At 47.5% G+C, this 23,961-nt stretch overlaps 1 protein-coding gene across 2 annotated transcripts; it reads right to left on the reverse strand.

The window, feature by feature from the left end:
* Positions 1-4,025: 4,025 nt before the first annotated feature.
* irs1 (insulin receptor substrate 1) lies at positions 4,026-23,490 on the reverse strand. Of its 2 annotated transcripts, XM_042708671.1 has the most exons (3): positions 17,643-23,490; positions 15,623-15,676; positions 4,026-4,776 (listed from the first exon to the last, which is right to left on the reverse strand). In XM_042708671.1, the coding sequence occupies exons 1-2, from the start codon at positions 21,109-21,111 to the stop codon at positions 15,666-15,668; spliced, it is 3,480 nt and encodes a 1,159-aa protein (XP_042564605.1). In that variant the 5' UTR covers positions 21,112-23,490; the 3' UTR covers positions 4,026-4,776; positions 15,623-15,665. The 2 variants fall into 2 exon arrangements, with proteins under 2 accessions (XP_042564605.1, XP_012693373.1); XM_012837919.3 differs by lacking the exon at positions 15,623-15,676.
* Between the last annotated feature and the right edge of the window lie 471 nt (positions 23,491-23,961).

Raw genomic sequence — 23,961 nt, forward strand, 5'->3', positions numbered from 1 at the left:
GGTGAGAGGATGAGAAAGAGTTCAATTCCTTTTCACACTAAAATCTATGCAGTGTGTGTGAGAACAGAGTACACTCAACAGATATGGGACTGTTGAGTGTGTTTGTGTGAGATGGATACTGGATACAAAGAAGAGAAAAACAAATTGTGTGTATTGTCTTTTTGATGGGCTACATTATATATTCATGGGCCTGCTCGTTTTATGATTTCTTCTCCTCAGCTGCTCTCTTCTGTGTGCAAACACGTGTGTGTGTGTGTGTGTGTGTGTGTGTGTGTGTGTGTGTGTGTGTGTGTGTGCGCGCGCGCGTGTGTGTAAGTGAGAGACAGAGGCAATGCATGACTTGTAAGACAGTGAGAATGAGTGTCGCGTGGATCCAGGATAATTGAGTTTGCGAAGAGGACAGGAGGAGACCTGAGGACATGTCCCCAGAGAGGGCTTGTGGACCTGGGCGTCTGAGGGGAAGACGCCTAAGGCATCTGAGGGGAAGACGCCTAGGGCATCTGAGGGGAAGACGCCTGGGCATCTGAGGGGAAGACGCCTGGGTGGTTGGGGGAGGGAAACGCCATAAGTCTGGATGAACCATGGCTCAGTTTAAGCCACTACACAGACTCTCAGATCGCAAACACACACACACACACACTCTCAGATCACACACACACTCTCAGATCACATACATACACTCTCAGATCACACACACACAAACACACTCTCAGATCACACACACACACACACTCTCAGATCACACACACACAAACACACACTCTCAGATCACACACACACACACACACACACTCTCAGATCACACACACACACACTCTCAGATCACACACACACACACACTCTCAGATCACACACACACACACACATACTTATGTCCCTTGCACACATTTTCCCCTCTCGTCAGTTTTTGTTTCTGTCTGACCTCATTCTCAAACTGCTGGCTTTGTCTGTTTCAGTTTTCAGCTTCTATAAGCATGCACGCTCTCACACACACACACACACACACACATCCCCATAGACCTGTCTCCACCCCATTCTCAATGTAAGGGGGGCGCGGGGGGCATTGGGTTCATAGGGGGACGGTTTGTGATGCACACAAACTTCTTCATACACCACTACTGGACTGTTAAGCCATATGCATTGAATCAAGTTCTACACACACACACACACACATAAATGTAAAGGGGGTTCCCAGGATTCTGGCAATGATCTAAGTCGGATGGAATGAAAAGCTCACGGAGCAGGTCTGGCCGTTCACTGTGTAATTCTTTCCTTCCCCACACACACACACACACACTGCCAACATTGTCTGCACTTGTACCTGGCTCCTCCATCACTGGGGGAACAAATAAAAACCCAGACAAGCCCTCTCCCTATGCAGCATACACACACACACACACACATCTTCCATCACTGTAAGGTTCAGTCTCACACACACATCTTCCACCACTGTAAGGTTCAGTCTCTCTCTCTCACACACACACACCCCATCCTCATCTGCACTCAGAGACCACCTTGCTCTCCATCCTCTGAGGCATTTCATCCCGCGCCGACATATTAAAACCAGAAAAGAAAAGAGACTAACAGATGGAAGGAAAGATAAACATTTCTACTTTATTACAGATTGGGGGTTTCCAGAGGAGAGAAAGAAAGAAAGAAAGAGAGAGACAAAGGGGGTAGGTTGGGGGTGACCCCCCTCTCCCCATTTCCTCTGCTGGTGCGTCTTGCTGTATGTATCAGTCTTTATACAACTTTGTTCATTCTTTTAGTTTCATTCCTTTATTCACTCAAATGTTTCGATCGTTCATTCATTCATTCATACATTCTTACATACATTCACCCATCCAGCAATGTGCTAAAAACATTCATTAGATCACATACACGCAGTCAAAACATCCATCCTTTACCTCAATTTTGCCTTTGCTTTTTCTTTTACATTACATTATATACAGTGGAAGACAATGGTTGGTTAAGTAGTGTGGCGTTTGGCTTTGTGTTCTGTAGAGAAACCCCAGGACCTATCTGGTTACTTTGTAACACAAGCAGAGCCTACTGGATTGCAGGGACACACAACTGTAGCCTATCAGATAACAGCTGACACGCCCTGTCGGCCTATAGGGTTTCAGAGAAAACAGAGACCTGGAAACTTCTCAGGAACAACCCTGCTGGCCACAAATGAGGGTTAGCTGGGATGGGTAGATATATGGGGTCATTACCAAGAGTACTTTGCAGCGTTTTGAAGAGATCACCTCTGAAAAAGAAAAAACAAAGAAATCCAAGGGTTGCAGTGAGCCTGATGAGAAATGAGTACCACTACGAGAAGCTGGCGATGCTGACACAGAGAGCAGAGGTGTCAGTCATTCTCAGAAACACGTTCATTTTTCTCAGCTCTACACCCCCGCAGACACAAAAAAAATGAAACATTTAAAACCCAAGAAACTTTAAATACTCATAAAACAAAACAAAAAATGAACCACATGCCTATATTTAATAATTTACAGATTGTTTTGTCAATGTTTTCAGCAGCAAGTGTGACTTTATGACTTATTATTATTATTAATAATATCATTATTATTACTTATTTATGTTGACCTGTTGCTGTGACACCATTTGTCACTTGCAAAGTTTGTCACTTGTCACAAAAAAAGAAAAAAAAAAGAAAAAAGGTGCATGCAGCTCTTTCTGACTGGCTTCCCAGCCTCAGCCACAGTGACTTGAACGGCCTCAAGCCTTTCAATGGCTCTCCATTTGGCATAAACTCTTATTGCATACCTGTCGTACCATGTCAACTGGAGCCATGGTGACATGCTCGTGAGAACCAAAGCCATTACATGACAATGTAATGATGGTCGATACGGGAAGGCAGCAGGACTGCCGTGACGTGACATCACACAATGCCTCTAGAACTACTCAGCTTCCGTGATCATTGGACATGAAACAGGAAAACAATGTACCATGCGGGTACATGAGGAACATGGCCAAGATTTAAAACAATGCATCATCTTGGATGGTTTTCCCATTTCAGATTCCATGGTCCAAACGCCACGCAGGTCTACTGTCCAATCACATGACGTGACTGCTGGTGAGGCACAGTTACCGGTCGTGGTTACCGGTCCTGCCTCAGGCGGCCCCAGACTTAAAAGGAACCTCACGGAAGAACAGGGGTGCTTGGCATGACCATGTAGCCAAAACAAGATGGCTGCTGAACACAATGACTGATTATTATTATTATTATTATTATTGATGATGAGCACCAGCCCGACTGTGAAAGTCTCTCTGTGATATGTTTCGTACACGCCTGTGCCTGGACAGGTATCATAATGCTTGTGTTCTTTACAGAGGTGCATAGGCTTGGAAGCTGAATGGGGGAAAGCCTTAAAAGGAACAAACAAACAAACAAACAAACAAACAAACAAACAAAAAACATTTGATTAAAAACCCAGAGACAAAAATATGACTACAACCAACGGCTGAATATAAAATCAAAATGTGGATATATGTGATTCCCTAAAGTGGAGGGAGAGAGAGGGGTGTGCAGCAGACTCTCTGCTCTGCTCTGATGGCTTCTGCTGTTGAAGGCTGAAGAGGTACAGGTCCATTTCTAGGCTGCTGTACGCTGCCGCCTGCTGTAATAGTATGTTTGGCCTGTGTGAGTGAGGTTTCACAATGGATCACAGTGACTGCAGAATGAGCATGTGTGTGTGTCAGTCTGCCTGTACCTGTGTGCATAAACATGAGCATGTGTGTGTGTCAGTCTGCCTGTACCTGTGTGTGTGTGTGTCAGTCTGCCTGTACCTGTGTGTGTGTGTGTCAGTCTGTCTGTACCTGTGTGTGTGTCAGTCTGTCTGTACCTGTGTGTGTGTCAGTCTGTCTGTACCTGTGTGCATAAACATGAGCATGTGTGTGTGTCAGTCTGCCTGTACCTGTGTGTGTGTGTGTGTCAGTCTGTCTGTACCTGTGTGTGTGTCAGTCTGTCTGTACCTGTGTGTGTGTCAGTCTGTCTGTACCTGTGTGTGTGTGTCAGTCTGTCTGTACCTGTGTGCATAAACATGTGCATATATGTGTATGTGTACCGTGTATGTGTACCATATGTGTGTACCATATGTGTGTACCATGGAGAGCACCTCAGCATGTACAAGTGTATTCATGTACCTCATGGTAAGTAAAGGTCTCCACTCTCTTGAGTGTGTGTGTGTGTGTGTGTGTGTGTGTGTTTGTGTGTGTGCACACGTATGTGTGTTGCATTAGGAGTACCATATAATTCAAATTGTTCCAATGGCTACCCTCACAGCAGAATGGCAGCTGTGATGTACCTACAGTGTGTGTGTGTGTGTGTGTGTGTGTGTGTGTGTGTGTGTGTGTGTGTGAGAGAAAAAAGATAGCCTGTGCAGTTCAGCTAAGATGCGTGGATGAAGTGGCCACTGGCCACCTGATCTCCACACAGCTGTATGAGGTCCAGGTCTGTTCTGAGGTCTAGGATTCGGCTGAGGTCCAGAGGTTAATACATGTCCGGGTTTGGTGCTGTGGTTGATGCTTCTGAGGTGCTGAAGTTTGTGTTGAGGTCCAGGTTTACTGAGGTAAAACTGGCTTGACTGAAGGTGAGTACTGGTTTCCCTGGTTATGGTCCATTTGTGGGTGTGTGTGGGTTTGTTACTGCTGTGGTCCAGGCTTTGTGAGGTCGGTATATATGTTTTCCAGAGGTCTGGTTTACTGGAGTCGCGTTCATTCAGAATGAATTTTGAGGACACAAAGAGGCATCAGTTCCAGATTTTCACTCTAGGGCAAAAGAGGAGAGAGAGAGAAAGTTTAGACCTTTACAAAATACATTCAGACATAAACACATACAAACTGAGTGAGCTGTTTGAGGAAAAAACAGATAGCTTATCAGCTCAACACACACATCCAAAGGTGTCATACAAAGGGTCACTATCAATTCAATTAACTAAAAAATAAGTTTTTAATCTTTCTTGATCTCATTACAGAAGACATGTTAACAATTTGGCAACAACACTTAATTTGGCATTCACACACACACACACACACACACACACACACACACACACACACACACACACACACACACACACACACACACACACACACACACACACACACACACACACACACACACACACACACACAAATCCATCCAAGCTGCGATCCTCACATGCTGGCTAACACATTTTTGGCAACAAATCCCAGTAAACAAGACACGATTGTCTCCATGGAAACCGTCAACAGCGTTCTGGCCAGACAGTCGGGGAGGGGCCAAGCCTTTATGACATCATCGCCTTTATTACATCACCACCTGGCAGGGCCAGAAGTCGCTAGTTCTCCTCCTACCCATGCACTCTCTGCTCTCAGTGTGATTTCAGGAAATGTCCTGTTCCTGATTTCTGTCCTTAAGCATTAATCTACTCAGGCACAGACACACACGCACACACAGACAGAGTGACAGTCTAGCTCTCCCACACACACACACACAAATACAGACACACCGAGGCCTGTGGTGTGTTTTTGTTATGCAACTGTACTCCTGTCTGCGATTAGGAGATCCAAGCCAGGACACAACATTCAGTGGCACACACATATAAAAAGAACTCTTCGCACAAGCATATTGTGCATGCATATCTGTCTCTGTGCGTACATGTGTGTATAATTATTTGTGTATGCGTGTTTGCATATGCATTGGTACCTAGGCTTTGTGTGTGTGTGTGTGTGTGTGTGTGTGTACCTGTGAGTGTTCTGAGCTGCTGCGTGGCATACAGTATTCTCCCTGTTCCTGATCATTTTTCTGATTCAGATTTTCTAATTCAAATCTTTCTGCTGCTTTCATGGAATTTTGGGTATGCCAGCACATGTGGGTATGCCAGCACGTGTGTGTGTGTGTGTGTGTGTGTGTGTGTGTGTGTGTGTGTGTGTGTGTGTGTGTGTGTGTGAGAGAGAGAGAGGTTCTCATCGTGTCCATCACTGAGCCTGTATGACTGCAAATGTGGATATTTTTTGTGTGTTTCTCTGAATGTGTTCATCAGGAGGTTTTTGACCAATGGGTTTGCCATCTATACTATAATGTCTTTAATGGCAGCACCACATTGTTTGTGCTCAAGTAGGAAAGCTTGCCAAATCAGTGCCAGGTCCATTCGAGAAACTACAGTGATCTGGGTAGGACCGCCGCTAGGGCTGAACGATTTGGGGAAATTATCTAATTGCGATTTTTCACCCCAATATTGCGATTGCGATTTAATATGCGATTTTTTTATTTTATCCTAATTTTTTTCCCAACAAATCGTAATGAATGATTTCAATATGACCAACACAATATTAGATACATTTAGTGTAAAATATTATTTCCCACAATTTCAATTTTTATTTAACTGCTCATTACAGAATCAAGAACAACAAATCGGTGGCTTTGCCACTGTGCATTTAAGTAATTTAAACAAAGTAATTGTTAGAATAAACACAAGGCATGCACTTTTTAAACACTGTGTGCAAAATTTACCATCTTAATAAAAAAATAAAAAAAATAATAATTATTATTTTTTTTTTTAGATCACGTTTTTTATCGCGAACGTTGCGGTTAGAAAATCGCGTTCTATCATATCGCGATTAAATCGCAAATGCAATTAATCGTTCGGCCCTAACCGCCGCCAGAGCATGCACACCAACAAACAGCCAAGGGCCTCAAACAGTGGGCCTTGCTGCGCAGGTAAACTAGAGCGGGTCTCTGTGGTATGAACAAAAGAACACAGTGTGTTTAAATACAGAGAGAGAGAGAGAGAGAGAGAGAGAGAGAGAAAGAAAGAAAGAAAGAAAGAAAGAAAGAGGGAAAGAGAGAGAGAGAGAGAGAGGGAAAGAAAGAAAGAGGGAAAGAGAGAGAGAGAGGGAAAGAAAGAAAGAGGGAAAGAGAGAGAGAGGGAAAGAAAGAAAGAGGGAAAGAGAGAGAGAGAGAAAGAAAGAAAGAGGGAAAGAGAGAGAGAGAGAGCTCAGCATGCAGCTGTAGAGGGAGGAGGGAAAAAAAGGGAAAGGGCCAAAGCACACAGCTGGGAGACCAATGAGTCTTTCGGCCAGAGGAAACACACACACACACACACACACACACACACACACACACACACACACACACACACACACACACACACACACACACACACACACACACACACACACACACACACACACACGCCTGAACCATCTCTCCAACTTACTCCCACTCAGTGAAACCTCAGCTAAATATACCGTCACAGAAAAGGCAGTGGGTGCAACGTGTGTGTGTGTGTGTGTGTGTGTGTGTGTGTGTGTGTGTGTGTGTGTGTCTGTATGTGACATCTCAGGCAGATGAAAGTGGCTGGCGGTCCAAAGCACGTCAACATCTTTTATAGATGAGAAATTTTTAGGTCTGGCTCCTCTTTACTTACAAAACCAGAGCATTATAGTAAATGGCAGAGTATGAAATTATAAGCCACCAGTCTGTGTATAAACACACACACACACACACACACAAACATGCACTTACGAGCACGAAAAGAAGAGGGAAAGACACAGCGGCAGAGAGAAAGAAAAGAGAGTGGGGAGGTAAATCTGACATTTCAGTGTGCACACCGTGTTCATTTGTGGTGTTCATGCACCCCTTCCCCCTACCCAACCCCACGCCCTAAAACACACACACACACACACACACACAAACAGTCTTTGATATGAAAACAATACACGTAAGTGCATATCTTCTTTTAAACTCAGCGTAAGTCATGGCATAGTTTGTGTGTATATGAATGTGTTTGTTAATAGTTTTTTAATTTAATATTACTTCAGCGCTGGACATCCAGAGAGGATTAATACACACACACACACACACACACACACACACACAGGACCTGTGCTTAAGCTAAAGGGCGGCGTGGAGCCCCATATAAGGGTGTGTGGGAGCGATGTTACTCAATCCTCTGCCCACTGAATGAGTTAACGTCATACACACTCTCTCACACGACCAGTGGCATGCAAGCAGGCAGTGCCAAGGAACAGAAGTGAGGGGGACACTTTTAGCATGTACCCCCCGCTGCCCCACCACACACACACACACACACACACACACACACACACACACGATAGAGTTACTGCCACACACAGATGTGTGTGAGATTCCCTCCGTTCAACGTCAGAGGCTGGGTCATATTCAGATAGAAATTTCAGAGGGGTCTCTCTGTGTGTGTGTCATGTGGGTGGTGAATGCAATTACCCTTAATAGGCTAATACCCCTCCTGTTTAATGTCACTCAAACACAGAGCTACCCCCAACACACACACACACACACACACACACACACACACACACACACACACACACTGCTTGCATTTAAACGTTCCCCACATGCCTCATATTTCCAGTGTGCTCTGATTGTGAGCTGAGAGCAACTCCTCTCTCTCTCCCTCTCTCCACACACACAAACACACACACACACACACACACAACTGTGAGGTCTTTTTGAGCATTTCAATAACATTACTAATGGTGGAGCGCTTAAATGTAACTCAAGTCTTTAGTTCTGCAGTCTAGTCATTCAGTCTGCTTAGTCATTGATGTTGCTCATGTGTTTTTCACTGGGTAAATATTTACCACAAAAGTGCACATAAATGAAAGAGTAATTAGTGGCATTCATTATCTATGAGTCATACAGGGTTCCAGATAACATCTCAAGATGTTTATCAACATAAAAGGGTTCAAGCCTCTGATGATGAGAACATGACACCTATTGGAGTTGTTTGAACTAGCTGTTGAGTGTTGGACAAGGAGAAATGCATCTCAAGGACCACCACACACACACACGATTCTGGTCAGCTCTTTCTCACAGCACAACCCGCACCTTTATGACAGACCTCAAATATGGGACAAACACCTTTCCACACATCTAACTGCACTCCGATCTCCCATGACAATGACACATTCCTTTGGCATTTCCACAAATGCTTGTTAAAAACACTTCAGCCAGAGGCACAACAAAAAACACACACACACACACACACACACACACACACACACACACACACACACACACACACACACACACACACACACACGTTGAAAGGGTTTGACCGATGACACTGATGCCACGTTTTCTTTGCTTGTTCCAACAATCCCCCTGTTTTTTGACAGGAGATCACCAGGACAGCTCCTATTTTTTGGGGTCCTGAGAGAACAAAGCGCCTGTATCACCACTCCTCTGATGTGGGAGCGGCAACCAGGGCCAAATACCATTCCATTTACTGAGGGAAACACTCCTCTCCCACACACACACAAACACAGACACAGACGCACCAGATGTTCTGCCTACTTCAGCAAGTTCAGACACACACACACAGACACACACATCCCCCCTCTCTCGGGTTCCCTCATCCTCAGAACTGTAAAATCCCCTACAAACACGGGAAGTTTCCTAGTCCACCACCTTCCCATCTTTCCTGCCCAGTAAGGAGTTGAGAGGACCCCAGAAGCCCTCTACACACACACACACACACACACACACACACACACACACACACACACACACACACACACACACACACACACACACACACACACGCCTGTGCAAAACCTGTAGAGACGCATATAAAGGTGGCCTGTACAAAGGGCAACATGACATTTGTACAGACCGTAACTGCAGCAAACGCATTTCTGCTGAGGTCAGAACACCTTAGAGCCCGTGTCTTCATCCTTCTCTCACACACACACACACACACACACACACACAAACATGTGCTAGTTAAAAAAAAGACAATACAAAAGAAGCAACTGCACACTGCGGTAGTGAGAGCGGGAATGAGAGAGAGAGAGAGAGAGAGAGAGAGAGAGAGAAGAAGAAGAAGAAAGGAAAAACGCACACACACTACGCGCTCCAGGCACAGGCATGCCTGAGCGGACGCACTTGAGAGAAAAACTTTCCACTGCTGTGACCTCACTCACACACACGCACACGCACACGCACACGCACACACAAGCACTTGTGGAAATGATGTTGTGAGCCTGCTGGCTTCAGGCCACTGAGTCAAATGCAGGGATCCAGACATATGTTGACCAGAGAGCTGTGCATCTCTCACTCACACACACAAACACACACACACACACACACACAGCACTTCTAATAACTCCAACCCAGTTTGTTGAGGCTTCCCCTGGACAGCCTCCAGTTACGGCTGTCCTCTCTCCTTCACCCTCCCTGTCTTTGTTTTGTGGAAATAGAAAGAATCAACGAAAGAAAGACAGACAAAAAGGGAGATATATATATATATATATATATATATATATATATATAAATAAATGTATAATACTTTTCTCTCAGGGTCTCAGTCTAGATGTCTCTCTTTCCATCTCTATCCGTCTTTCTTCCTTTCTTTCTTTAATTGTTTCTTCCTTTCTCTCTTTCCTTCTGTCTTTCTTTCCCACCCAAAGAAGGCTCTTTTTCTTCCCTCACGTTCCCTGTCCTAGATTGGGACAGTCAGCCGCCACCAAGCAGCAGAAACTCCCCTCGACCAGCCTGCAGTGATAGAGCGCCACAGACCAGTAAACACCAGACCCACCATCTGCAGGGCGAGCAGCACTGGCTAAAGATCCTCCCAGACTGCCATTAACAAGCACAGGCCTGATTAAAAGACTACTCAAGACCACATGAGGTCAATAGCTACAATGAGTCAGCATGAGTCAAGAGCACTGAGAACTAAACCAGTTTAAAACGACTACACAGGCCACATCCGACTTCAAAAACCAGATGCCAGTAGACCCAATGGACCAGCATATGGCAACCACACACTCACACAAACAAACAAACAAACAAACCAACCACACACACACACACACACACACACACACACACAGTCCATCTATACATTGATCCAGACTGAAAACTACTATACTCTTCTTGCTTGGCAATTTTCTTACTGTGCCGGACATCTGTGCACTGGCTGACCAGCCAGCAGCAGGCAGAAAGAGAGACAGAGAGAGAGCGCGAGAGAGAGGGAGAGAGAGTAGAAGAGTGAGTGAGTGAGTGAGTGAGTGAGTTGGAGGAAGAGTGAAAGAGGCAATTTGAGGACACAGGGTTGTAGGGTCCAACTGGGCTGAGGAGATCTCATCCCGAGCAGAGCCAGCGGCCCTAACCACACACACACACACACACACACACCAGAACGGAACACAAACACTGCCTAAACAAACACACCGAAAACAAACAGCAGGGGAGATGTATGCCAGTAAACCAAATATAAATCACACACACACACACACACACACTCACTCAAAAACAATACATACACATATGTTGAATTACACACATACATCAAATCATTAGATGACCCTTCAACTCCCTCCACCCACCACCCTCCCTCATGAACACACAGGAAATAATGTAAGGCATCAAATCTATTGGTCACATTACAATCTATAGATAGCCCGTCAGATGGTCATTCCAACAGTCACACTTTTCTCATAAATACCCCATGCTCCGTGTGTGTGTGTGTGCGTGTTTAAACAGTGACTTTTCATTCACTGGAGCAAGTATCCAAACCACTGAGTGCAGAAGAAACTAAATGTTTCCCATCAATGTGTCCCAGACTCTCTCTCTCTCTCCCTCACTCACACTCACACTCACACTCACACTCACACTCATATACACACACACACACACACACACACACACACACACACACACACACACACACACACACACACACACACACACACACACACACACACACACACACACACACACACACACACACACCAATCAGATCACAGATCCAGGCAACCCAAAATGCCCAACAATCTTACCAAAACTATGATGGTCAAGTCAATTCCCCTCTCTACTTGGTCTACGTGTGGTCACTGGTACACGTACACTGGTCCAGGGATGGACATGGCTGCAGACGTCGGCTGACCCTGGGACAGGTCTGACCCTGATGGTTGTGGTCACAGATCAGGGGCACAACTGCTCCAGAGTTTATGTAGTGACTGACCCTGACCTACAGTGCATTAAAGAAAGTATTCATACATTTTAGCATAAGGCTGCAACATAGAAAATGTGAAACAAAGGGGTCTGAATACTTTCTGGATTCATTGTATGAGGGATCAGGCTGGAGTCTGATGTGTTCCACAACATAAGTCTGAAGACGACCACTGCGAGTTTGACCGAAGGCATGCTGGTATGTCAAATCGATGGGATGTTTCTCAGCTTATGAAATTTCTAGAGCAATCCATCTGTGATGGCTTCTAGTGGGGTCAGCGATTCACACTCCTGTTCATGGATATGCCACAGTGCTCCTGAGGCATTGTGTGTGTGTGTGTGTGTGTGTGTGTGTGTGTGTGTGTGGTAGGGGAATGTCTGAGTGAAAGCTTGTGGCCGGAGGCTTGAGAGCAGTGGGTTCAGTCACCATCCGCTCTACAAAAATGTTCAAGCTGTCAGCAGACGTGTCCTCCCGTCCTGAGGTGACAGGGTCACGTCTGTCCTTGTGAGACCAGCTTGCTGCTAACCCTGAGATGTCTGGATTTAAAGCAAATCACTCCAGAAACCACCACACAAAATCTAAAAACACGTCATGTGTTACGCAAGAGGGCCACACACACACACACACACACACACTATTATAAGCACAGTAAAAGTACAGCACGGCTAGAATAATTAGCATTACTCTGCCCCTCTGTTTCTGTCTCCATCTCCCCCTCCCTCTCTCTGTATATCTTTTTCTCTCTTCCTCCCTCGTTCCCTCCCTCTCTTTCTCAGAGCTGGCTTTCTTTAACAAGCTTTCAGTAAAACGGGCACAAAGGTTGCCATTACATTCCACTGAAGTCCAGCCCTGGAGCCCAACACACACACACACACACTCATTTACCCATGTATACACATTCCAGCACCCCATCAGAGACCTGTGTGAGATCCTGATTCTCTTCCTCTCCCTTTCATGTGCGCACACAGACATTATTAACAAATTCAAGTGTGTACATACCCACCCCTTTCATTTACAAACACATTACCTTTCTGTGCACTAAACACACATATCACACTCAACACGGCTTTCAACCCTGCCCGCACACACACACACACACACACACACACACACACACACACACACACACACACACACACACACACAAGTGCATTCATCAACTCCTCTTTCTCTCCTCTTACCCTAAAGACTCACATATTCTAACCCCAACTATCTGTCTGTCTGGGCTAAATGAAAAAAGAAATGAAAGGAGTTCTGTCCAACAGAGAGGGAAAGAAAGAAAGAAAAAAAAGAACAAAAGAGAAGCCAGAACAGAAAGGGAGACAGACAGACAAAGAGAGAGTTGGACATGTTTTAAAAGGTAACTGACGAGATGGATTCACAGGAAGAAGGAATGAGATGGTCCACCATTAAAAAGAAACATTGAGGCAGCAGCAGTTATGCGTGTCCCCATGTGTGTGAGCGTGTGTGTGTGAGAGAGTGTGTGTGTGTGTGTGTGTGTGTTGTGTGAGCGTGTGTGTTTATGGGAGCTGCACCAACAAAGAGTGTGACCCCAAAATGGCCAATATGGTGGGCAGGGGTGTGGGGGGTACTCTCCACCCCCCCCAAACAAACCCTCTCACTCCGCCCCACCCTGAAGCTGACCAATCAGGGCACAGTAGCCGGTCACCCCCCTGGCGCCTCAGCCTGTGGCCTCCTAATCAGCTGTGACACGCTACAACTGTGCCATGGCAATCAGCGTTGCCATGGAGACAGACTGGCAGCCACCAAGACCGCACAGGGAGCCCAGCAGGGGCGGGCCTTGAGCCATGGGCCACCAATGAGACATGGGGAATGGGTCGTGGCGCCACAGACCTTCTCATTCACATGCAACAACACCACACACACACACACACACACACATTCCCACACGTATACAGACACATACAATCACAGCGGCATGCATTAATGTCTACAGTCTGTGGAATGAGCGTGCACTTAGGCATGCACTCACACACGTACACAGACAAAAAAAGACTATGGAAACACAAACACGCACACACACACAAACGCAAACCAAGTTAGCATCCAGCTTGGTGCCATGAATTGTCTGACCTCCATGCTGACCATGTGTGCAGTAGAAGGACTGATCTAGAGTCAGCCAGGACCACAGCTGCCAATGCTTCCCATGGTGACGGCAATGCTACAGGCCTGATCAGACCTGCAGCACTGGAAGTATTTCTCCCAAGTATTTACGGTCTTCCGTCATGGCACTTCAAGTCTGTCTTCATCTCATGGTCTCTGTCTCTACGTCCACATAAGAGCACACACACACACACACACACACACACACACACACAGGCCACCAGCATAGTGCTCAGTGCAGTAGATTCCCACCTCCTCCAGAACTCCTCCCTTCTTCCACGTATAATGCAAACTGCTGTGGCATGCAGAGTGCCTATTGAGAAGACTGTGCCTTAAGGGCATGTGTTCAGCTCCATAAACCATTCCAACATTTATAATTGCACACTGACAAGAGTTTACACACACCTCGGGGCTAAACTCTATGCGTCCCTGCTCACACACACACACACACACACACACACACACACACAGACAGGATGGGCCTGCTCCTGCATGTTCCCTCTCACTCTTTCACTCTCTGGACAAATATGTCAGAAAAATAAACAGTGCTGTGTGTGTGTGTGTGTGTGTGTGTGTGTGTGTGTGTGTGTGTGTGTGTGTGTGTGTGTGTGTGTGTGTGTGTGTGGACATGTTGAGCTGATGCATTCCGTTCATGTTAATGTTAAGTACTACACATTGGCTGTGTCTCAACTGAAGAAAGCGCTTCAAAGCCCACTTAGATTGCCCACAAAAGCTACCGAAGGTAGTTTATCAGAGGCTTCTAATGGGAGGCGCTACCATGGACCTTGGACCATGGCAGATCATTTTGTTAATTTAAGTTTTTCTTTATAATACCTTTAAGAGAGTGTGACGCACAACATGCGTTCAGCATACGTGCATAAGCTCATGTACTGTGTGTGTGTGTGTGTGTGTGTGTGTGTGTGTGTGTGTGTGTGTGTGTGTGTGAGGGACACTGTGGGTCTGTTGGGGGGCCACTGGGGGTAATGTACAGAGAGTGAGAAGGAAGTTTAGGGTAGCGGTGTGTGCATGTGTTTGGGGGGGGGGGTCCCCCCGAAAAGAACAAACACACTGCCGGAGTTACGCAACACTGAAGCTCAGCCCCTGTATGGCCCTCTCTCTCGAACCACACATACAGGCAACATGAAGGCTCACATTAACGCTCATATACATAGCTCATGTAACCACAAATATTTCAACACATGAGAGTCAGAGTGCACACACACACACACACACACACACACACACAAAGAGAGGGTAATAGATAAGAGAATGCTTGCAGGACGACCCAAGACGCGTTTGAATTATTCAACACTTCCCCTAACAAGCGTGCGTACGCTCACACACACCCAGCAGGAAAAGGGCCTCTTTACCCTCACACGCACACACACACAGAGCAGCAGAAAGGGCCTCTCCACATGGCACTTACCTCCACACAACAACACCCCCCACCCACACCCACACACACACACACACACACACAGTAAAAGCATGGTAGAAACCCCACCATTCACCTTGTTAAGGAGTGAGCCTCTCTGATGACGTTCATACGTGTCCCTATGGAGTTCCTGTGAGTACACACGCACACGCGCACACGCACACACACACACACACACACACACACACACACACACGCGCACACATTAAAGACAGTGTGCTCAGTCTGTGAATGGTGCTTTCTCCCTCCCTCACTCTTTTCCATGCAGTGCAGGATTTACTGCAGCACTGTGATCAGCCCACCGACACCAGAACAATGAGGCCTTTCAGGGCTCGGTTCTGTTAGCTCTGGGTTCCCCTGAGAACAGCTACGGACTCTCCCACTGAAGTTCTCCCACCGTGCAGAACCAAACCGAGGACTGGTCCAGAGTGCTCCAGAACTTTTTGTGAGGAACGGTTTTATTTTTCTGAAGAGCCAGAGATGGTAGGAGGAGAGGGAAAAAAAAAAAAAAAACACACGGTGCCGGAGTTCTGATGCATGGCAACCGCGGAGATTCTAGAAGTTCTTGTAAGGCAATATGTTGTGGCAGCCTTTCATTTGGGCCTTACAGCACCCCAAAGACAGAGGGGAGGTTATGGAGGCAGTGGAAACAGGACAAAGTCCACATATATTTTAAGTAGGAAAACCCCCCACTAAAACCTGTTTGCATGACAGTACCTGCAATGGCCCCGTATGTGTCAACGTCCAATCTATAGAAGATAATGTATATGGCCAAAGACGTCGGAAGAAGGGGTGCAACCACCACTCCCCTACGACAGCATCCATTTACTGCTCCAAATTATTTATTTTTTTGGAGGAGTTTGGCCTCGTGTTCTGTTTCACGCAATTTATTTTTTTAGATATATGAGTATATGAATAGTCAGCCTTCAGTCAGAAGTGGTCTCTCGTTCAAGTAGGCTACTAATATGTGTATTTCCAAGGGCCTACGATTTGCCTAATGACGTTTGACTTTTTATTGGCGGATTTGATTATGATTCCATGATCAATATGAGCATGCGTGACATGTGCTATGCTATTGTCAGAATGATGAAGATGCTTTGTAAACGTCTAAATCTTACTGTCTACTTTTCCTTAATAGCTGCATACTTACTCAAATGATTTGATATTTGAAATGAAAGCTTTCGGTCAGGCTCAGTCTGATCAGCACTGCTGTGTTGGACAGCGCTGTCCAGGGTGGGGCACCAGGATAGAAATACAGTAGTCTGTGATGCGCGACGGGCGAAGTAGTCCACGCACCCCCCCCCTTCCCTCACCCATTTACTGTACCCCCTCCCAGAAACTAGTTCCAACATCCCTGGATGTGGCTCTATTAACTGCTACAGCCACTATGCTGTGCTTTGATTAAATGTCTCTGTCATATGCATAATTTAACGCTTGAACACAGGACTCATACCGTATGCAAAATTCAACACACACACACACAGATGCTGTATCTGATATAACCCAAGTCTGCCTGTCTCCATTTCTCACACATACACACACAGCCATGGCACACACACACCAAGACGCATGAATGCAGGTCTCCTGTAAACAATAACACCAAAGGCACATTCCAGCACACACACAGAGAAAACAGCAGTCAGCACACACACGATCACGGTGTTTGTCGGCTCATACATAAACCTACAATTATCAGTGTTGTAAAATATAATCACTATTCTTTACGTCTCTATAACTTCTCACATGGATTCACGTGTCAGCACACACACAGTTTATACTATTCATATCTGATGTGCAGTCTGTTTTTGCTCCTACTCCTTCTGACACACACACACACACACACACACACACACACACACACACACCAAATGATGATCAGTTTTCTCTCCAACATCGAGATCCCAGCCATTTACCCTCTCTTATAAACTCCCACACTTACTATGATCCCCCAATTCTCTCTCAGACCACTCACACACCATCTCCCTCTGCAACACACAAAACGCCTACAAAGACACACATCAGCTCACACACCCTCTGCATCATACACACAGTACCACTACACACACACACACACACACACAAACACACACACTCACCTTCTCTGTTTTCTTGTGGCGAGCTGAAGCTGATGCTGGCGTAGGCATTCAGCTCCTCAGATGATCCGCCTACTCCCACATCTCCAGCCTTGGTGCTGAACGTGCTCCAATCAGCCGGCAGCTGCTCACGTCCGTGGGCCAGGTCCAGGTCGATGTAGTTCAGCCCGTTCTGGTTCCGGGTCAGGAGGGCCGCCATTGGACTCGTCTCTCCCCCTGATCTCCTCGTGCCAGCCGCAGATGCAGCGGCTGCCGCTGGGGATGTCGTCATGGAGATGGGCTCTCCGCCGGGTTTAAGCCAGACGTTCTCAAAGGAGGCAGAGCTGTGGCGCTTTACTTCATCTGTGGCAGGGCACGTTGGGGTGGTCGCCGTGCCGACCGGGCTCTTGGTCGTCGTGGAAGCGAAGGTTTCCGAGCTGTGTCGCCGCCGCCCCTGGGGATCGGCACGGATCACCTTGGTGATGCCTTGGCTTCGGCTGGGGGGTGTTACTGAGGAGACACGTGTGAAGGCGCTGAGGCCAGAAAGGGGGCCAATCAGTGGGCCGCCAATCCCCGGCATCTCACTGCCATTGGGCGAGATGGAATGGGTGGAGGGACCAGTGGGCGGGTCGTCAGGCAAGGAGGAGGGGTTGAGGAGCATCACGGGAGATCCAGAGAAGACCTGCATGCTCAGGTAGTCGCGCTGACAGATGCTGTCGCATGGCAACGCAGCAGAGGCGGGAGGAACTGGGCCAGGGGTCACTACTGCATAGTCGGACAGGTCATGGATGTCAGAGGTCGCTACCTCCGTGACTGAAAGCCCATTTGAAGACCCTAACTGCATGTTCATGTAGTCAGTGGAGGAGGGAGGTGGGGCAGAGAGCTCAACTGGCTTTTTAGAGACCGGGAACCGCTCAGCTACCCTATCAGAGGAAGGGAAGAGCTTGGCTGATCCATCAGAGGAGGCAGGCCTTTCAGCGGCAGGGAAGAGAGCTACAAGGCTGGAGGTGAAGGATTGATCGCTGAACTGAATGTTGACATACTCTCCTGGGCTGCGGGGCTCAGGTTGGTAGGGAGTCTGGCGTGAGCGGGGAAGCGTGCTCGCCCGTCCCCCCTCCAGGGCCAGACGTGTGGGTCGCGCCAGACGACTCTCCCCCGTCTCTGACAGGCGTTTGGAGCGGCCCAGAGGCGGCTGCTGCCGGGTCGGATGCTGGCTGTTGCCGTGACTGCCGCCGCCGCCGACTCCACCGCCGCCACCACCACCACCCAGACTATCGCTGCTAGCAGAGGAGGAAGAAGAGTCGGTGTAGGCACGGCGCCCGGCGCCTAACGACAGGCGTGGTGATGAGGAGGAGGAGGCGTGATCAGGCTGCTTGCGGTGTGCATGCTTAAAGGAGCGTGGCAGGGAGAAGTATCCACCTGTGCCGGTGCTGAAGTAACAGTCTGGAGGGGTGCTGGTTGCTGAGCCGCTGGCGGGAGACATGTTCATGTAGTCGCCTGAAGGGGGCGCCAAAGGGGCTGTCACACGGCCCGCTGAAACGCCACCGTTCAAGAGCCTTCCAGGGCCGTCGGGTGAGCAGCTGCTGCTTGGCCACATCATCATATAGCCACTAGGATCCACATCACCGTTTTCATGGAGACGGTGCCTCGGTGAGGGGTTGACGATCTGCTGCGGTGCAGACACACTCTTGGGGCTCATGGGCATGTAGTCGTCCCCAGACACTGTACCTGTGGTGACTCTTGTCATGGAGATGACAGAGGTGGGAGCAACACCAGGCGACATGGGCATGTAGCCATCATCCTTGGCTGAGGGCCCACCCCCTACCACTTCTAGCCCCTCCTCTGGGTATGAGTGTGGGGTAACAAATGCAGAGTGCCGGCAGGTTGCCGATGTTAATGAGGGTGAGGGAGAGGGCGTTGCTGGGGCAGAAGGGGTGGTGCGGGTGCAGGGGTAAGCGGGCAGCATGACTGCATACTCCTCCAGCGACGTCGCCGATGACTGAGAAGGCGTCTTCTGATGGTGGCAGGTCACCGGGGGTGACGCAGCACCTGAGGAGTGGGTTCGCTTGCGGAAGCTCTTTTCTGGCTCAGGGTCGTCTGGTCGCCGCGGTGTCTGGGTCATGGTGATGTAATCCGAAACCAAAGGCTCCTCCTCCCTTGCAGGTGGGGTGTGACCAAGGAAGTCAGGTGTAGCACTCCGGAACCCTCCTCCCCTGAAGTCTCCGGGGCTCGAGCCGTACTCATCCGATGACACAAAGCCACCATCGCTGGGCGACCCTGAGATGGAGGCACTGGATCGCCGTGGGAACAGACCATCAGAGGTGGAGCCATGACCGCTGGTGCTGCTGGACGACAAGCTGACAGGGCTCACGGCTGACGGGGAGCAGCGTGAACTTGATGCCATGGGGATAGAGCGACTGTGATTGAGGGGTGGGTGTAGACGTGCAGACCCCCCTGCACGCTGCCGGTAGGACTGCGTGCGTGATCCGCCAATACAGGGACTGCTGGGACTGCTACCGTCCACTGAAGCCGGCCGCGACATGCTGCCCTCCCCATCACTGGATGCACGAACGCGGAATGAGTGACTGTGCTTCCCTGCACCGGCTGGGGATGTGGCGGTCACACTCTCCGCCCGCGAGCGACGTCCCATTCCCACCTGACTTGGCGGGGGGTTGTTATGATGATGCCGGCGTACAGGCACCGAGATGGGGTTGGAACAGTGAGAGGAGGACGACTGGCTCTTGCTGCGGGGCCGGAACTCTTCACTCATTGCTTTCATGGCTTCCAGGATGGTTTCGTGCATATTCTGTGCCACAACTGAATCGTCCACCTGCATCCAGAACTCACCGGGCCCGGTCACTGCGGAGCGCCCCACCTCGATGAAAAAGAAGTTCTCAGAGTGGCCGCATCGGCGGATGTTCATCAGCTGCAGAACAACGGCAGCAGCGTCTGAGTTCAGCTTCACAAAGCTGATAGTTTTGTTCGTCAGGCATAGTCTGTAAATCCCAATGAGGTTCTTCGTGTGTCCCAGGCCCTTTGGTTTCAAAATAACCTGCCAGACCTCTTTGAAGGCAGGTCCCGGCGAAGCCTCGCTGTAATTATCCTCTTCTATTCCGTTGCCTGCGGGTGTGTCGTGGATTTTACCTCTGTTGTGCAGGTCTACCAGTGCTTGGTACCAGGCATCCTGCTCGGTCTCGCTGTCGGCAGCAATAGCAAAGTACTCGTCCTTAGTGTATAGAGCAACCAGAAATTTGTTTTTGGAATCCGCTCGCTTGTTGATGTTGAAACAACTCTCCAGCGGTATGGAACGTTTAGGAGCTCCGGACTTGTGTCTCCATTTCTTCTCATTCTCGTAGTACTCCAGCCGGGATGGTCCCGCCGCACTCTCGACGCGCAGGACAAAAAACCTCTTGTGCATGCTTTTAGGCTTCCTTAAATATCCCACCTTTCTTACGTCCGAAAAACAACCCTGCTCTGAGGTTGGACTAGCCATTTTGGGAAATTATATAGTTAGACGATATCAAAAGAGTTGAGCTATTTTAAAGCTACACTTATGCCGAACACAGAACAGAGGACCACTGGGATTCAATTTACTTTCCACATTGATGAATTGCAAGCGATTTTACCCCGCTTGGATTTGTGGGCTAATTTTGCCCAGGCAAACGCTTAAATTAGCTTGCTAGCTGAAAGCGCCGTGCCAACAGCAATGCTAGCTACCGGACTTATTCAATACTCTCGGTACAGTGTTTAAGTTTGTCGAATCCTTTAGCCGCATGTTACATTTTCAACTGTGACAAATGTACTAAATGTCATCCTAAGTCTCCATCCACTAATCCAAATTTCTTGGATAAACATAAAATTTAAAAAGGTTATTGGGTTGAGGGGGGGGGGAACTCACTTCAGTCCGGAGTTCCAAATGCACTATCAAAACAAGCACAGTCAGCGTACGACCCCATTTAGCCTAGCGAGCAGCTTGCCTCAGCGCCGTTGAATGTTATTGCGAATACAAAAGTGTAATCTACCAAAAACAGATACTGAAAAATCTGTGCATCCGATGTCTCATCTTCACACTGGAGCACAGAAAGTTCCCCAATATCTGGATCCGATGCAGCCTGTGCGATTTTACCCAACATCCAAACAGTTTGTAAATCCAGTAGAAAACCAAAACAAGGCACCGTGTCTGTGTTTGTATGGGGGAGCTACAATCCCGGAGCCGAATCCAAGTCGTTCTAAAGGGGGAGGAACACGTGACGCCTCTGTGCGTGGACAGTTCAAACCATAGACATGAGAAGACAACCTATCTTGTCACAACAAGGCATTCTACCCCGCCCTCTCAAACAGTGACCGCATCAATGGACCTTTTTGATTGGTCAGGCACGACGTCGATCTTACTGAACACCCAAGAGACGGAAAAAACATAGAGCCTTTGAACCTAGAGTTGGATGTAACTGTAGCGGTTGTAAAACTGTACGAACATGAGAGGCCTTTACGCGTTTGTTATTTATAAATGTTCGGTTGTAAATCTCACTGGTGTTACTCTAGGAGGTGTGACCAGGTTTACAACAGTTGATCCCAGGTGATTAAGGTTCTCAAAGATAATCAAATGAGCAGATTAGAGGAAAGCAGGTAGGATGATGACAGGCTCATGTAGCCAGTGCTACCTCTTTTACTCGGTATTTGTAAGCAGGCAAGGCTGTTATACGTAATACGTTATACGTGAATTGGTTTCTGGCCTATATGACAGTTTGGTGTAATGTGACAATTATTTTTTGAATCTTAGGTCAGCAGACAGCCCTTGCCTATAGCGTATGCTTTAGGCAAACCTATATAGGATGCAGCGTTAGATTGGTCCCTATTAACACTCTGAAGAAATCCGATAGGCTTGCTCCCCCTCGTCAGCGTCATGCATTCAAAATACAGGAAAGTGTCAAGATGCCAATGTTTTGTCGAATTAGCAATATTGCACATATCACATTGTACTCCAGTGAGATGGCCGACCCCTCAGCCTCAGTCCGCCTTAGCGAGACCCGAAATGGCAAGTGGTTCATGAGGCCTGGACCAGTAGACTTTTTTACTTTTCATTCTTATCCACAGAGACGTAGGCTGTTAGTTGATCAACGCTGCCGCCTACCGTCATGATTCGTTGAAAAGAGCTGGCGCTGAAATCTGGGCTCTAGGCGACAGATGGCCCATAGAGTCTGATTGCGCAGCCTACTTTTTTGAGGAGACCAAATAGGTAGCGGTTTACAAGTACTTATTAAATGGAATCAGAGGATCGGCTTTTCAGGAAAACAGGGAGAATGAGCACGCGCCTCCTCACCATTTTGGATTCGAATAGAGAATTGCAATAGTACATCTGTGGAGTCTTGCAACATTAACAAGGATAACAAGCAATACCAAACACATACAATCAAAACAATGATTGTTACTGTGTAGCAGACCTCACTTGGAAAAGGCTCTGCACATTTTTCAGTCATTCATGTTGCAGAACATTTGTCAAGATTTACAGCCCACCCTTGACATACATTTTAATTTAACCTGTTCTTGAAATTGAGGACACAAGGACATCTGAAATATTACACCTTTTTCCAGTGTTGGTTGAGAGTCCTTCAAGACCCCATTGAGTCCTTCCCTCATGTAACACAGGCGACATATAGTGTTCAAAAAGTTGAATTCCCATCAGATCTCGGCTTAATTTAAAGATATCAACTTCTCACAGCTGACTAGTTTGGATGCTGCAATGTGTGTGAATGTAGAAGCCCCACTCTCAAAGAACTGTGAGTAGACCTTGGAGGCAGTGCAGAGATGTGCAGATGTAATGTCCCCTGACAGCTGAGAAATGTGGAGGGGAGGAGAGAATCTTCTGGCACTGTCATGACGACGCTGACAGCAGGGTTCATGGAGTGCAGTCTACACACACTCATGTGTGAACAAACTCACACACACTCTCACACAAAGGGTACACACTACTGCCACACTTGCATACATAAACCATACATATACAAAATACGCTCTGTCTTATACCTCTAAAAGTGTTGTGTATTATATCTATTCATGTATTTATTTACCATGATTTATCCATATATGAATAGATATAAATGTATCCATTTAGATTTTTGTGGCCATGTGTATGTGAGTTGGTGGAATATGTTTTATCACTGTCTCATAGACAGTTATGAGTCTGTGTTCACACACTGTGGTTCTCAAATGCTCTTGCTCGCACACATAAAACATAAGAAAAAGGTGAGAGAAGTAGAGTGTTTTTGGAGGGCTCCTTGAACCTGGAGGCATAACACATACCGGAAAGAGGTCTACACACACACACCAACTGGGATGCCATCTC

Source organism: Clupea harengus, chromosome 9, assembly GCF_900700415.2.
Source record: "Clupea harengus chromosome 9, Ch_v2.0.2, whole genome shotgun sequence".
NCBI classification, from domain to species: Eukaryota; Metazoa; Chordata; class Actinopteri; order Clupeiformes; family Clupeidae; genus Clupea; species Clupea harengus.

Bases quoted from the DNA above. Each gene is read 5' to 3' on its own strand.
- irs1 (XM_042708671.1), bottom strand. From the start codon at position 21,111: ATGGCTAGTCCAACCTCAGAGCAGGGTTGTTTTTCGGACGTAAGAAAG.